This window comes from Schistocerca cancellata, chromosome 11 (genome assembly GCF_023864275.1).
Source record: "Schistocerca cancellata isolate TAMUIC-IGC-003103 chromosome 11, iqSchCanc2.1, whole genome shotgun sequence".
Taxonomy (NCBI): Eukaryota; Metazoa; Arthropoda; class Insecta; order Orthoptera; family Acrididae; genus Schistocerca; species Schistocerca cancellata.
The window spans coordinates 34,905,957-34,921,403 of record NC_064636.1 but is presented as its reverse complement, the minus strand read 5'-3'; the positions used below and the strand labels follow the sequence as shown (position 1 = coordinate 34,921,403).

General features: G+C 41.9%; 1 protein-coding gene across 1 annotated transcript in view; it reads right to left on the bottom strand.

The window, feature by feature from the left end:
* LOC126108155 (uncharacterized) overlaps positions 1–15,447 on the bottom strand; it is a 169,487-nt gene that overhangs the window by 59,985 nt on the left and 94,055 nt on the right. The window contains exons 7-9 of the mRNA XM_049913399.1: positions 13,966–14,040; positions 13,707–13,744; positions 3,663–3,947 (exon numbers count right to left, since the gene is read on the bottom strand). Coding sequence (XP_049769356.1) covers positions 3,663–3,947; positions 13,707–13,744; positions 13,966–14,040 — 398 coding nt within the window. The remainder of the gene's footprint in view (positions 1–3,662; positions 3,948–13,706; positions 13,745–13,965; positions 14,041–15,447) is intronic.

Below are 15,447 nucleotides of genomic sequence, written 5' to 3'. Positions count from 1 at the left end.
AGAGATTTGAGTATAAATGTATAATAGATTTACCCCGAACATTTAAATTAAAATGTTCTTTTAACATTACAGTACGTGTGCATGTTATTTTGTTTAGAAGTTAAAAACTTTGATAATGTACATAATTATTTCATAAATAACTCAAAATCATGAGAAGGCACCCACAGTATCATGACTATGAACTCCCCATCAATTCTATTTGTACAGCACAAACTTCAAAAATCGCCGCAAAATCAGAGGGCGGCAACTCCGGCTTCCACTTCACTTTTCAGAGTAGTTCACAGTCTCTGGATAACTCCAAATTCAAATGTAAATTTCTAACTCAATTTGGGGAAAGTGAAACAAAACGAAATGCACAACTGTGCTTAATAAATAGAGAAAGGAGAATAATGCCACACACAGATGCTAACCAGCCAGGCAGCCATATTGCATGCACAAATTCCATGCGATCCATCAGACTGCTCGGGATTTCTGTGTTGTTGGCAACCGATGGCTGCCATTCGCCCACACGCGTGTGGTCTACGAAACGATCGATTGTTTGTGCGACAGATCGCCGAGATCCACCGCTCTTGTGTGGGGACCCTTTAGAAATGTGAACAGCTGAGACATCACACCCATTGACAGCAGTTTACTGCTACAAAATATTTGCACAGTCTTCATCCTAAAACCTTTGACACATTTTGCTGTCGGGAGAGGCTTGTGTGAGCACTGCATTTTGTTGATGTATTAGGTCTACAACTTTGCTTCCGCCGTTTTCCAATAGACGGCAGTAGCAGCAAGTGGGGTTCGTGTGGTTGGTCATAGGTGCAATACAATAAGCTTAGGCATCTGTAAACATAATGCCATAAAATATTTGTCAATTTGTGATTGCATCATAAGGTTATGCTCGATTAAGTACATCAACTTACATACCCATTTCTTGCCATTTTTGCAAAGTTTTAATTTTCTGCTTGAGGAAATCTGCAGCTGTGGCTCTTAAAATGCCAGGTAAGACCAATGGTGATGGAACTATTAGCGGAAGAACGTGCAGAGAATGTTTTCGACACCTTAAGAATGATGATTTTGATGTTGAGGACCGGCACGGCGGTGGAAAACAGAACGTTTTCGTAGCTACTGAAACAGACGAAAACAGAACGTTTTCGTAGCTACTGAAACAGACGAAGACAGTCACAGGACACCATTTTTGAAAGCAATTGATCCGTTCGAGCCCAGCACTGAAACACACACAGCCGTAACACAGCGATAGACACGTAAAGGTTATTTTGCAGCAGGTCAGTGTTCGACCCCATGTCGCAAAACCCGCCAAAATATACACGCAAATGTTGAAATGAGAAGTCCTATCACTCCCGCCATACCGTATTTACTCGAATCTAAACCGCATTCGAATCTAAGCTGCACCTGAAAAATGAGACTCGAAATAAAGGGGAAAAAAAAAATCCCAAATCTAAGCCGCACCTGAAATTTGAGACTCGAACTTGAAGGGGAGAGAAAAGTTTTAGGTCGCACCTCCAAATCGAAACAAAGTTGGTCCATTGTAATATGAGACACAATTTAGGTCGAATGAATGACGATACTGCTACAGTAGTTTGGTTCGAGTCGAAAGCTTAGCAGTTAAGCTTTACCAGGTAGCCATTGCTATGCGTCAGGCGCTCCATCCATATTTATACGGGTACCCTTCCTTTTTCACGTGCTTCGTCTGGTTTGAATCGATTGCTTATTTTGCTTTGATCTGATAAGTGCCGTTTTCTATGTTATAGGTGTTTACGTCAGTCACTCTAAGCTGAAAATGCATTACTATACTGTGTCATGCATTGTTTGTCGCATTCTGATAGTGCGTGTTTACGGCCTGTCGCTGCTCGCGGCATGGCTTGCTTTTGTGCGCGCTACCGCCGCCTACAATTAAAAAAAGAGAGGAAACCATGGCAAGAGACTGCTATTTGTAGTTACTTACACTGCTGCTTTCTTTGATAATGATCAACAAGAACCAAATAATAGACTGCATATGATAGAACATGTTCTGAACGGGAGTTTGGCGAGAATTTTTCTCCGTTTGAAAATCTTTGCGGCCGCTTCTTTAGTACATCAAATTCTGCACAGAAATTAGTCATCTTAGATTTAAAAATCTAGTCAGTTGCCGTGCTTCATTTATGACTGTATCACTATTAGACGTAAGAGTAATACGAATATAAACATGACACGATATGTATATTCTTCCGCGTTTGCTGTTGTCTCACTCTAGTTTCGTAGTTTATTTGGCAGACAGGATTTAAATGAGATAGAAGCAAACACGAAAGAATATATGGCAAAATGTTTATATTGGTACTATTCTTATGGTGAAGAGAATACTGCATGTGATTCACATTTCATCAGGTTCCTATTGGCAACCATCTCTTCTCACAGGTACGAAAAAATTCAGAACGTAGAGTTGGCCATATTGACAAAAATCCCAGTATTACCAGTCGGATTTTCGTAGTACATTGAAATTCGAAGATGAACAATACGGAGTTTGTATTTACTTCGTTGGATAATGTATGAAAATGCAGTGGTCGAAACTCGGGGCGGAGAAAAAAAAGCTCGTCTTCCAATTTTTTTTTTTTTTTTAATTTTATTTACTGACGCAGCGGTTTTGGCGCCAGTATTTATCTTTGTGCCTACAAAGGATGCCTGTGTAGCGCTACATATATTCGATGGCAGAAGTTAGTTGTGGCGGCACCTACCAACATTTTTCAGAACTTCCGCTTGCTTTGCACTCGATTCTAAGCCGCAGGAGGTTTTTTGGATTACAAAAACCGGAAGAAAAGTGCAGCTTAGATTCGAGTAAATACGGTATTCTCCATATGTTGCTCTCTCTCACTACCACCTTTTTCGATCAGTGGCATACAGTCTGGCTGACCAGCACTTCTGATCATACGAACCAGTGCAAAATTGAATCAATTCGTGGATCCCCACAAAAGACACTCAGTTCTTCCGCCACGGGATTTGTACGCTATCCGAAAGATGGGAGAATGTAGTGGCCAGTGATGGGCAATACAACGAATCATATTTTTCTTCTAAGTTTTTCACAATAAAGCCCCGAACTTCGAGAAAAGAACAGCAGAAGCAAAGTTGTAGACACAGTAAATTGTATATTTTCTTTACAACTAAAGTTTTATTTTGGTGTTATTGTCTTATTTATGTTTTACTGCTGCAGTAGAGGGCTAAAGTGGAATTCATTGTTAGAGTATCAGCACTCACCTGTCACAATCACAAAAATTTAACTGAAAAATAAAACAACGAAAAATTCACAGAATTCTAAAAAATTACTGGTTTCTTCCTGGATAGAAAAATTCCTGGGTTTTTCCCAGATTTCCCAGGACGTATAACCCCGTATCCCCGTATTATCCCTCGAGGACGTAATTAATAGAGAAAGATTGTGAGATGTTACTCGAGTTGACTGGATGCCAATGTTGTGGAATGACCTGATCAGTTTAATCGCTGTACATGTATTGTTAATAGGACCAAACCTAATGCGGACATCTATTGAACACCGTGTAATCGAGACAGTGTCAATACTGCCACACAATCTATCCTATTTCACACTGTCATCACTGACATTATAATACAATTTATATCTAGCGAGCAACTACCGTCAAACCGGTGACTCGTCAGTTCCCGACCCTTACCTCTTCTTGTTGGGAACGGGTGTCGGAGAGCTGCCGCCAGCGTCCGCCGCAGGAGACTCCCTCAACTCCAGCAGGCTCTCCACAGTCCTCCCGGTGTAGACGGCGGCTCGCTTCAGCGGCTCGTTCAGTGGGAAGATCAGCTGCTTCTTCTGTTTCTCCAGGTCACAACAGTATGCCACATTTAATATTATTTTTCTGGCCTGGCTGTGGATAATCGCTTTTTGTTTTCGACCGGTAACCGACGGTAGAGCCGGTGACGGGTGTGGAGCTGCTCCGCCACCCGTTCTAGAAGACAGTTTGCAAGCGGCACAGTTAAATACATTGCTGACGTGTACCGTATTTACTCGAATCTAAGCCGCACCTGAAAAATGAGACTCGAAATCAAGGAAAAAAAAATTCCCGAATCTAAGCCACACCTGAAATCTGAGACTCGAAATTCAAAGGGAGAGGGTTGGGTTGGGTTGGGTTGTTTGGAGGAAGAGACCAAACATCGAGGTCATCGGTCTCCTAGGATTAGGGAAGGAAGTCGGCCGTGCCCTTTCAGAGGAACCATCCCGGCATTTGCCTGGAGCGATTTAGGGAAATCACGGAAAACCTAAATCAGGATGACCGGACGCGGGATTGAACCGTCGTCCTCCTGAATGCGAGTCCAGTGAGCTAACCACTGCGCCACCTCGCTCGGTTTCAAAGGGAGAGAAACATTTTAGACCGCACCTGCAAATCGAAACAAAGTTGGTCCATTGTAACACGAGATACAATTGAGGTCGAATGGATGACGATACAGCTACAGTAGTTTGGTTCGAGTTGTAAGCTTAGCAGTTAAGCTTTACCAGGTAGCCATTGCTATGCGTCAGGCACTCCGTCCATATTTATACGGGTACCCTCCCTTTTTCACGTGCTTTGTCTGGTTTGAATCGATTGCTTATTTTGCTTTGATCTGGTAAGTGCCGTTCTCTTTCTTATAGGTATTTACGTCACTGTACGCTGAAAATGCATTATTGTACTGTGTCGTGCATTGTTTGTCGCATTCTAATAATGAGTGTTTACGACCTGCCACTGTTCGCGGCATGGCTTGCTTTTGTGTGCGCTACCGCGGCTTACAATAAAAAAAAAGAGAGGAATTGTCTCATAAGCAAAACAATGGCAAGAGACTGCTATTTGTTGTTACTTACACTGCTGCTTTCTTTGGAGAGTTCTGGACGAGAGTTTAGCGAAAATTTTTCTCTGTTTGAAAATCTTTGCAGACGCCTCTTTAGTACATTCCATTCTGCACAGAAATAAGATTTATCTTAAATTTAAAAATCTAGTCAGTTGCCGTGGTTCATTTCTGACTGTATCACTATCAGCATACGAATAATACGATTATAAACATGACACGATACGTATATTCTTCTGCGTTTACTGTCGTCTCACTCTAGTTTCGTAGTTTATTAGGCAGACAGGATTTAAATGAGATAGCAGCAAACACAAAAGAATACATGGCAAATGTTTACATTCTCCTAGATTTTAATTTACTTACTGACGCAGAGGTTTTGGCACCAGTATTTATCTTTGTGGCTGGAAAGCACGCATGTATAGCGCTACATATATTCGATGGCAGAAGTTAGTTGTGGTGGCACCTACCAACATTTTTCAGAACTTCCGCTTACTTTGCACTTGATCCTAAGCCGCAGGCAGTTGTTTGGACTACAAAAACGGGAAAAAAGTGCGGCTTAGATTTGAGTAAATACGGTATTTGTATTTGGGCTCTGAAGAGCAACACTGCCACCAGTGCTCATTCCTGTGATTACTTCTTACGAGGACAGGTGAGAGGGGTGAGACTGACTTTTTGAAGCCATCTGTACGGTGACGTACGCTAGGGTCCCAGCTCTCACGCCTGGCAGCCGTTCACCCTGGTGGGCCCTCGTTTGCAATTAACTGACGAGAAAATAATTTAGAATTTCACACGATACTCTAGAGCCTTCAAAATGATGACGGTACACAGACCAGTGTCACGGTATAGTGGTTAGATGCAAACTCCTGACAAACAGAAGGTCATAGGTCCGAACATTGGCAGGTGCATTAATTCTTTTTTTTTAAATTTCAAATCTTTATTGAAGTGACTCTGATCATTATTTTTATTCAATTAATTCAAGCAAAGAAGTGAAAGCAGAAAGGTGGAAGGAGTATATAGAGGGTCTATACAAGGGCGATGTACTTGAGGACAATATTATGGAAATGGAATTGGATGTAGATGAAGATGAAATGGGAGATACGATACTGTGTGAAGAGTTTGACAGAGCACTGAAAAACCTGAGTCGAAACAAGACCCCGGGAGTAGATAACATTCCATTGGAACTACTGACGGCCTTGGGAGAGCCAGTACTGACAAAACTCTACCATCTGGTGAGCAAGATGTATGAGACAGGCAAAATACCCTCAGACTTCAAGAAGAATATAATAATTCCAATCCCAAAGAAAGCAGGTGTTGACAGATGTGAAAATTACCGAACTATAGCTGCAAAATACTAACACGAATTCTTTACAGATGAATGGAAAAACTGGTAGAAGCTGACCTCGGCGAAGATCAGTTTGGATTCCGCAGAAATGTTGGAACACGTGATGCAATACTGACCTTATCACTTATCTTAGAAAATAGATTAAGGAAAGGCAAACCTACACTTCTAGCATTTTTAGACTTAGAGAAAGCTTTTGATAATGTTGACTGGAATATTCTCTTTCAAATTCTAAATGTGGCAAAGGTAAAATACAGGGAGCGAAAGGCTATTTAAAATTTGTACAGAAACCAGATGGCAGTTATAAGACTTGAGGGGTATGAAAGGGAAGCAGTGGTTGGGAAGGGAGTGAGACAGGATTGAAGCCTCTCCTCAATGCTATTCGATCTGTATATTGAGCAAGCTGTAAAGGAAGCAAAAGGAAAATTCGGAGTACGTATTAAAGTCCGTGGAGAAGAAATAAAAACTTTGAGGTTTGCTGATGACATTGTAATTCTGTCAGAGACAGCAAAGGACGTGGAAGAGCAGGTGAACAGAATGGATAGTGTCTTGAAAGGAGGATATAAGATGAACAACAACAAAAGCAAAATGAGGATAATGAAATGTAGTCAAATTAAGTCGGGTGATGCTGAGGGAATTAGATTAGGAAATGAGACACTGAAAGCAGTAAAGGAGTTTTGCTATTTGGGGAGCAAAATAACTGATGATGGTCGAAGTAGAGAGGATATAAAATGTAGACTGGCAATGGCAAGGGAAGTGTTTCTGAAGAAGAGAAATTTGTTAACATCGAGTATAGATTTAAGTGTCAGGAAGTCGTTTCTGAAAGTATCATATGGAGTATAGCCATGTATGGAAGTGAAACATGGACGATAAATACACTCCTAGAAATGGAAAAAAGAACACATTGACACCGGTGTGTCAGACCCACCATACTTGCTCCGGACACTGCGAGAGGGCTGTACAAGCAATGATCACACGCACGGCACAGTGGACACACCAGGAACCGCGGTGTTGGCTGTCGAATGGCGCTAGCTGCGCAGCATTTGTGCACCGCCGCCGTCAGTGTCAGCCAGTTTGCCGTGGCATACGGAGCTCCATCGCAGTCTTTAACACTGGTAGCATGCCGCGACAGCGTGGACGTGAACCGTATGTGCAGTTGACGGACTTTGAGCGAGGGCGTATAGTGGGCATGCGGGAGGCCGGGTGGACGTACCGCCGAATTGCTCAACACATGGGGCGTGAGGTCTCCACAGTACATCGATGTTGTCGCCAGTGGTCGGCGGAAGGTGCACGTGTCCGTCGACCTGGGACCGGACCGCAGCGACGCACGGATGCACGCCAAGACCGTAGGATCCTACGCAGTGCCGTAGGGGACCGCACCGCCACTTCCCAGCAAATTAGGGACACTGTTGCTCCTGGGGTATCGGCGAGGACCATTCGCAACCGTCTCCATGAAGCTGGGCTACGGTCCCGCACACCGTTAGGCCGTCTTCCGCTCACGCCCCAACATCGTGCAGCCCGCCTCCAGTGGTGTCGCGACAGGCGTGAATGGAGGGACGAATGGAGACGTGTCGTCTTCAGCGATGAGAGTCGCTTCTGCCTTGGTGCCAATGATGGTCGTATGCGTGTTTGGCGCCGTGCAGGTGAGCGCCACAATCAGGACTGCATACGACCGAGGCACACAGGGCCAACACCCGGCATCATGGTGTGGGGAGCGATCTCCTACACTGGCCGTACACCACTGGTGATCGTCGAGGGGACACTGAATAGTGCACGGTACATCCAAACCGTCATTGAACCCATCGTTCTACCATTCCTAGACCGGCAAGGGAACTTGCTGTTCCAACAGGACAATGCACGTCCGCATGTATCCCGTGCCACCCAACGTGCTCTAGAAGGTGTAAGTCAACTACCCTGGCCAGCAAGATCTCCGGATCTGTCCCCCATTGAGCATGTTTGGGACTGGATGAATCGTCGTCTCACGCGGTCTGCACGTCCAGCACGAATGCTGGTCCAACTGAGGCGCCAGGTGGAAATGGCATGGCAAGCCGTTCCACAGGACTACATCCAGCATCTCTACGATCGTCTCCATGGGAGAATAGCAGCCTGCATTGCTGCGAAAGGTGGATATACACTGTATTAGTGCCGACATTGTGCATGCTCTGTTGCCTGTGTCTATGTGCCTGTGGTTCTGTCAGTGTGATCATGTGATGTATCTGACCCCCGGAATGTGTCAATAAAGTTTCCCCTTCCTGGGACAATGAATTCACGGTGTTCTTATTTCAATTTCCAGGAGTGTAGTTTGGACAAGAAGAGAATAGAAGCTTTCGAAATGTGGAGCTACAGAAGAATGCTGAAGATTAGATGGGTAGATCACATAACTAATGAGGAGGTATTGAATTGAACTGAATTGGGGAGAAGAGGAGTTTGTGGCACAAGAAGTTTGTGGCACCATAAGAAGGGACCGGTTGGTAGGCCATGTTCTGAGGCATCAAGGGATCACAAATTCAGCATTAGAGGGCAGCGTGGAGGGTAAAAATCATAGAGGGAGGCCAAGAGATGAATACACTAAGCAGATTCAGAAGGATGTAGGTTGCAGTAAGCACTGGGAGATGAAGAAGCTTGCACAGGATAGAGTAGCATGGAGAGCTGCATCAAACCAGTCTCAGGACTGAAGACAACAATAACAACAATTACTTTGAATATAATTTTTTAAATTTCTAATCCTTTGGCCTGTCATTTTATCCAGCATATTAACTATTTCATTTACTCTTATTTGGTCTTCCATTCTTTTGTCATTCAAAATCTTTGTGCACGTGATTTTACTTACGATGGTCACTCCAAAAGAAATGCACACTATTTTTGTAAAAATACAGTTTTCATTCTGCATGTGTGAAAGTTTTACAGTGTGTAGATACATCCTTCCCACTTGTTTTCAAATTTAGTCCAACCTGTTCCCGTGGGTGGTGCCGTCACAGCATGTCTTCGAGATGGCTGCTACACTTGACGTTCGTCAGAAGCAACATACTGTTACAGAATTCCTGTGCTGTGAAAACGAGACAGTGGGAAACATCCACAAGAGATTGAAAAAGGTGTACGGAGATGCCGCTGTCGATCGCAGAACAGTTAGTCGGTGGGCAAGCAGGTTACGTGACGAAAGCGGGCACGGCAATATTGAGGAATGTTCTCGTAGCGGCAGGCCTCGTACTGCACACACTCCAGATAGTGTGCAGAGTGTTAACGAATTGGTGACTGCTGACAGACGCATCGCAGTGAACGAATTGGTACGCTACGTTGGGATAGGGGAAGGAAGTGTTGCAAAATACTGAAAGGTTTGACGTTAAAAAAGGTTTGTGCCAGGTGGGTTCCCAGGATGTTGACAGTGGCTCACAAAGAAACAAGAAAAACAGTACGCAGTGAACTTTTGGAACAGTGTGACAATGGTCAAGATGAATTTCTTGGAAGAATTGTGACAGGTGATGAAACGTGGCTCCATCATTTTTCACCAGAGACGAAGAGGCAATCAGTGGAGTGGCATCGTGCAAATTCACCCGAGGAAAAAAAAAATCAGGACCACACCTTCTGCTGGAAAAGTTACGGCTATGGTGTTTTTCCATTCCGATGGACTCTTGCTTGTGGACACCTTGCCTAGTGGAACCACCATAAATTCTGATGCATATGTGACGACACTGAAGAAACTTCGAGCTCGACTGAGTCGTGTTCCGCCGCATCGGCAAAAGCAGGATATTTTGCTATTGCACGACAACGCACGGCCCATGTCAGTCGAAAAACTGTGGAAGTGATCACAAAACTTGGATGGACAACACTGAAACACCCACCTTACAGTCCTGACCTGGCTCCGTGTGACTATCATCTCTTTGGGAAACTGAAAGACTCTCTTCGTGCAACAAGGTTTGAAGAGGACGACTCCCTTGTGCACGCTGCCAAACAGTTGCTCCAACAGGTTGGTCCAGAATTTTACATTGCGGGTATACAGGCACTGGTTCCAAGATGGCGTAAGGCAGTTGAGAGGGATGGAAATTATGTGGAGAAATGAAAATATTGTTCCTAAAGGATGTCTCTACACACTGTAAAACTTTCAAACATGTAGAATAAAAGATGGATTTTTTTTTAAAAAAATGGTGTGCATTTATTTTGGAGTGATCCTCATATTTTTATTTATTACCTCTGATATAATTTCTTCCATTTTTTCATAAAACGAAAATATAAAATATTTTCATCCATGATACATTCATTATTTCTGTTCCTCATGTTGCTCGAACCTTTGTTTGGTTTGTAATAGTTTTCGTTTAAATCTTTCTCTGCATTACTTTGTCCACAGTGCAACAATAACTTTGTTATGAATGTCTGTATGATGATTTCCACGCAACAAAAAATAATTTTTGACACTACCACACAGCCAATACAAACAGATTATTTCCTTTCTTCCTTTCTAGCCACCAGATTGGCATTTTCAAACATTTAAATACTGTGATACATAAAAAAAAATGATTAAAATCACACGAACAAAGATTCCAATTGTCCTTTTTTTTCCCCCAGACAAAATAAAAGCAAACGAAATAGTGGCTACAATGATTAACTTACACGATGGACCAGAAATTTAGATATTTATATTGAAACCAATTAACTGAATAAAAATTATTATGAAAGTAATCTCAATAAAGATTTGAAAATAAAAAGGAAAGTTTGAAGCACATGACAAGATACGAACCCACAACCTTCTGTACATCAGAAATGTCTCAACCAGAACACCACAATGCCTCTGTATAAAGTTGTACTTTCTCATACCCTAGAATATCATAGAAATTCCAAATTTTTTTCTGACTATCATTCGCAATGAAGGGCCCACCAGAGTGAATGGCTGCAGGGTGTGATACCTGGGACCCTCACCTACACCACCATATAGATGGTTTCAAAGTGTCTACCTCACACAGGAGGACTTCTCTGTGTTACAGGTTTTGTTGCTAGTAGCAGTAGTAAACTCAGTTTCAACTGACCTATGTTTTACATAGTCATAATACGTATGTTAACTAAACCTAAACTAACTAAAATCTATGACAATGTCCAAAACCTGACTGTTGTAGGGATGGCAAACAAACGAATTCAGAAATAAATAAAAAATAAATGTTAAAATAAAATAAAATTAGAATACTGAAACTAATAACATATTTTAGCCTTCCTCAATTATGTGACTATATTTTAATTCACTTGACAGCTCCTGCCCACAGCAATCAGTTTTGTTTTCATTTGACACGATAGCTGTAAACGGAAACACGGCTCACGTGGAGACTACCTCCTCCCCACTACTACAACTCAGACTGCTCAGTGCATGAGCAAATCTGGTAGCTTGGGCATGCCAGAGAAATTGCTTGTTGCTGCTCATACAGCTAAACAGCCACTCTTCAAGTACCCAGCAGCAGAAGAAGGTACTGCTCTTAAGTGACTGAACTGCACGTGTGCCCAGTGGCAACTGCTTACCCAACCTAATGCAAACAGTTGTGACGTCGTGCTCATCGGAAGCAGTTTCTTGTCGTCTTCACCCTAAAGCCTTTGACGCATTCTGCTTTTGGCTGACACACACGTGTGCACTGCATTTCATTTCTGTAAATGGTGTGTTTCCTTTGCAACTTAAGTTATATATTGGTTTTATCCCTCTAGTTTATGTTTTATTGCTGTAGTTTTATTCTGCAGTAGTGGGATGCAGTAAAATTCTTTGTTAAGGTATCAATTTTTGCCAGTCAGAATTACAAAAATTTAACTGAAAACAAGAGCAATGAAAAATTTTCAGAATTCTAAAAAATTCCCGGATTTTTGCTGGTTTTCTCCCACATGAACAAATTCCCGGATTTTTCACAGATTTCCCAATTTTCCCGTGGCATATACACCCTGACGAAGTGTATACAGGGTATTTACATAGACAAGGAAAAAAAAATTCCCGGATTCCCAGTTGAAAATACACTTTCTCCCAGATGAAAAAAACACTTTTCCCGTGTTACGTGACACTATACTTTTCCTCGGCACTGTAAAACTCGGTTTTATACACCGACGTAGAATTTCCCCAGCACTTTAGAAAATGAAACTCAGGGGGAAAAAAAAACACGTTTTGGAAAGATCTTTGATGTGCAGCAACATGTACACTGCATATTTTGCGTTACGAAGGTATAAATTCGAATTCAACCAAACACCGCATGTTACTTTCCGAAGCATTGAAATCAAGATTGCGACGTGGTTTTGTAAGCCAGTCACGGCTCCTGTCACATGATCTCACCAGCTGATGACAGCATAGGACACGTGATGTAGTCAGCCAATAGCAAGATCACTCTTAAATAGTGTGAACACACAAATAAGAAAAGCTAATGGTTTAAATTAATATACATATTGTTGCTACAAGAAAAGCAAAGCTTTCACATATAATATTGGTCTCTAAAATTAATAAGTTGCTAGACAAGCTAAGCTTCCACATATAATATTGATATTTTTTGCGTGTGTTACACTTTAAGATACGTAACACAAATGTGCCAGTAAAATTTTTAATAACGACGTAAATGTCTGATCTTCTGGGCTCAAAATTCTTCTAGGTGGTCGCCCCCAAAGAGTTGATTTTTAAATGAGAGTCAAATGCTCTGTGACTTAAGAAATTCGTCTTACATTCTCACATATAGTTCATCTTACATAAAAGGAAAATTAGTTTGAAAGTAACGCTTTTCAAACCACCATCCTCAATTATTTCCCGTCACCTGTTAGAAACAGGTTCGTTTCAGCAGCTGCCAGAGAGTGCCACATAACAGGCGACACCGTGCTTGTGTAGCTACGATGACGCAGGAAGCCCGTATGTTCGTACATGTAAAACATTAAAAGATCTTGCATTAAAACGAATCTAGTGTAAACAGCTGTCATGTCATGCTTATTGGAGGCAATTTGTTGTTACGAAGCATTGTATAGTCTTCCTAAAGCCTATGACACAGTTTTCTGTTGGCAGACGCTTGTATGAGGACTGTGTTTTGTTGTTGTACATGGCGCATTTCCTTTCCGACTTAGGTTTTAATTTCGTCCCCCACCCCTCTTGTTCATGTTTTGTTACTGCAGTATTATTCTGCAGAAGTGGGATACAGTAATATTCTTTGTTAGAGTATTGTTTCTTACCAGTTAAAATCACGAAAATTTAACTGAAAACTAAAACAATGAAAAATTCTCAGAATTCTAAAAAATTCCCAGCTTTATCCCGGTTTTCTCCTGGATGAAGAAATTCCCGGGTTTTTCCCGGATCTCCTGGGTTGTATACACCCTGTGTATAAGATTCCTGAAAACCATGCATGACCTGTATTGATCCATTCTATGTTGATGCCAACAGTTTTCCTACACCATATCAGCAAGGTAATGTTTTGTGTTTTTGTTGCTCCCGTGTTCTTATTCACCCCCTGCAGCTGATTACTTTTTGATCAAATTTTATGAGCAAAACCACTCTGGATACTCATCAAATAATGTTTTGAAACTGGTACTCAGATATCAATAATGTCAATGTGCTTACTTTGTGCTGACAGCTCCTTCGGTTGCTGATGCAGATGCCTGCAACAGTTGAAAATGCCGTTTCAGTAAAACGCAGTGTTTAACAATTGAGCTACATACACGTAAGACCAAATAAACAAAAATGTATTTCACACAATTTAGATAACTGCAAGCATGCAAATGATAAACACTGCAATATACTAAACGACTCTTCAGCACCTACCATCTTGTAGAAAATAATATGACAAGCAAAGGAAGAGAAATTTCATGTTATGCTGCACCTCAAACACATCCAGGCTGGTATTTGCTGTGCTCTCCTGAGAAGGTTCCGTCTTCACCGTCACAAATACGAAGTCCTGCAAAACAAAATATCTAATACCAATTTCAAATTGCTGAGTTAGTTCTAAGATTTCACATGCCATTTGGCTATTTATAAAATTATTCTCAACCTCAGTCACTTTCTCTCTGGTATTTCTTCGCACTACAGATTTTGGCAGCAAGCTGCCACTATCTGGTGCTTTGTAACTGTAAAATAAAAATTTAATTGCAGATACTTTTGGAGTGTGAAGCGATATAACAAGTCAGATTACATACCAATTTTTTTTCCATTTTTTCTGAATTACCCCTGTCTGGTACACGGAGCACAAGAACAAACATACCACTATTGCATCACTATCATATGTGCAGTGTTGCTTCTCTTCCTATACATTATCCTGGGTATTTACTTAAGGAAATGTGATTTTCCACAATACCAGTCTCTCTTGAATTTCCATGAACTCTCTGCCTCCTGTTGTACTCAGCAATAAAAAACCAATGAACAATTATGTCCTTTTTACATTCCTCAATCATTCAAATTTCAATTTCTGTAACTCAGTTTGAGGTGTTATAAAGCATGCACTTTGAACATTGGTTAATTGCGGCTAATTGCTGGGTTGAATGTGAACAGTAAGGGCAGTACCACAACTGTAACAATGGGAAGAGCCCACAGTTGACACCTTTATTGCAAACAATCAAAACAGGAATATGAAGCTCTGAAATCAGGAGGAAAGTGAGCAGTATTGTTCGGTATCAAGTTTACCTGCCTTCAAATGGCTGGATGGGGGTTTGAAACGCTGTCCTTCCGAATGCAAGTCCAGTGTGGTAACCACTGTGTCACCTCACTCAGTACATACATGCCATCAACTATCAATTAAAATTATGTTACAATTTGTAATCAAAAAAAGGACCTACAAAGTTGAGGCAAGCAACAATAAACATGTTGGAAGTTGCAATTGCTATCCCCAAATTGCTGTTCAACAATGTAGGCCTGTGCTGTGATAGTGTCACACAAAACAACAAGGGTGCAAGCCCCTCCATGAAAAACATGACCACACCGTAAGACCACCGCCTCTGAATTTTACTGTCGGCACTACACAGGTTGGCATTTGCCATACCCACAACATCCTGCCATCGAATCACCACACTGTGTACAGTGATTTGTCACTCCACACTATGTTTTTCCACAGTTCAATCGTCCAATGTTTACGCTCCTTTCACCGAGTGAGGTGCCGTTTGGAATTTACCGGCACGATGTGTGGCTCGTGAGCAGCCGCTCGACTGTGAAATCCAAGTTTTCTCACCTCCCACCTAGCTGTGATAGTACTTGCAGTGGATCCTGCTGCATTTTGGAATTCGTGTGTGATGGTCTGGATAGATGTCTGCCTATTACACATTATGACCCTCACCAACTGTCGGCAGTTATCTGTTAGTCAACAGATGAGGTC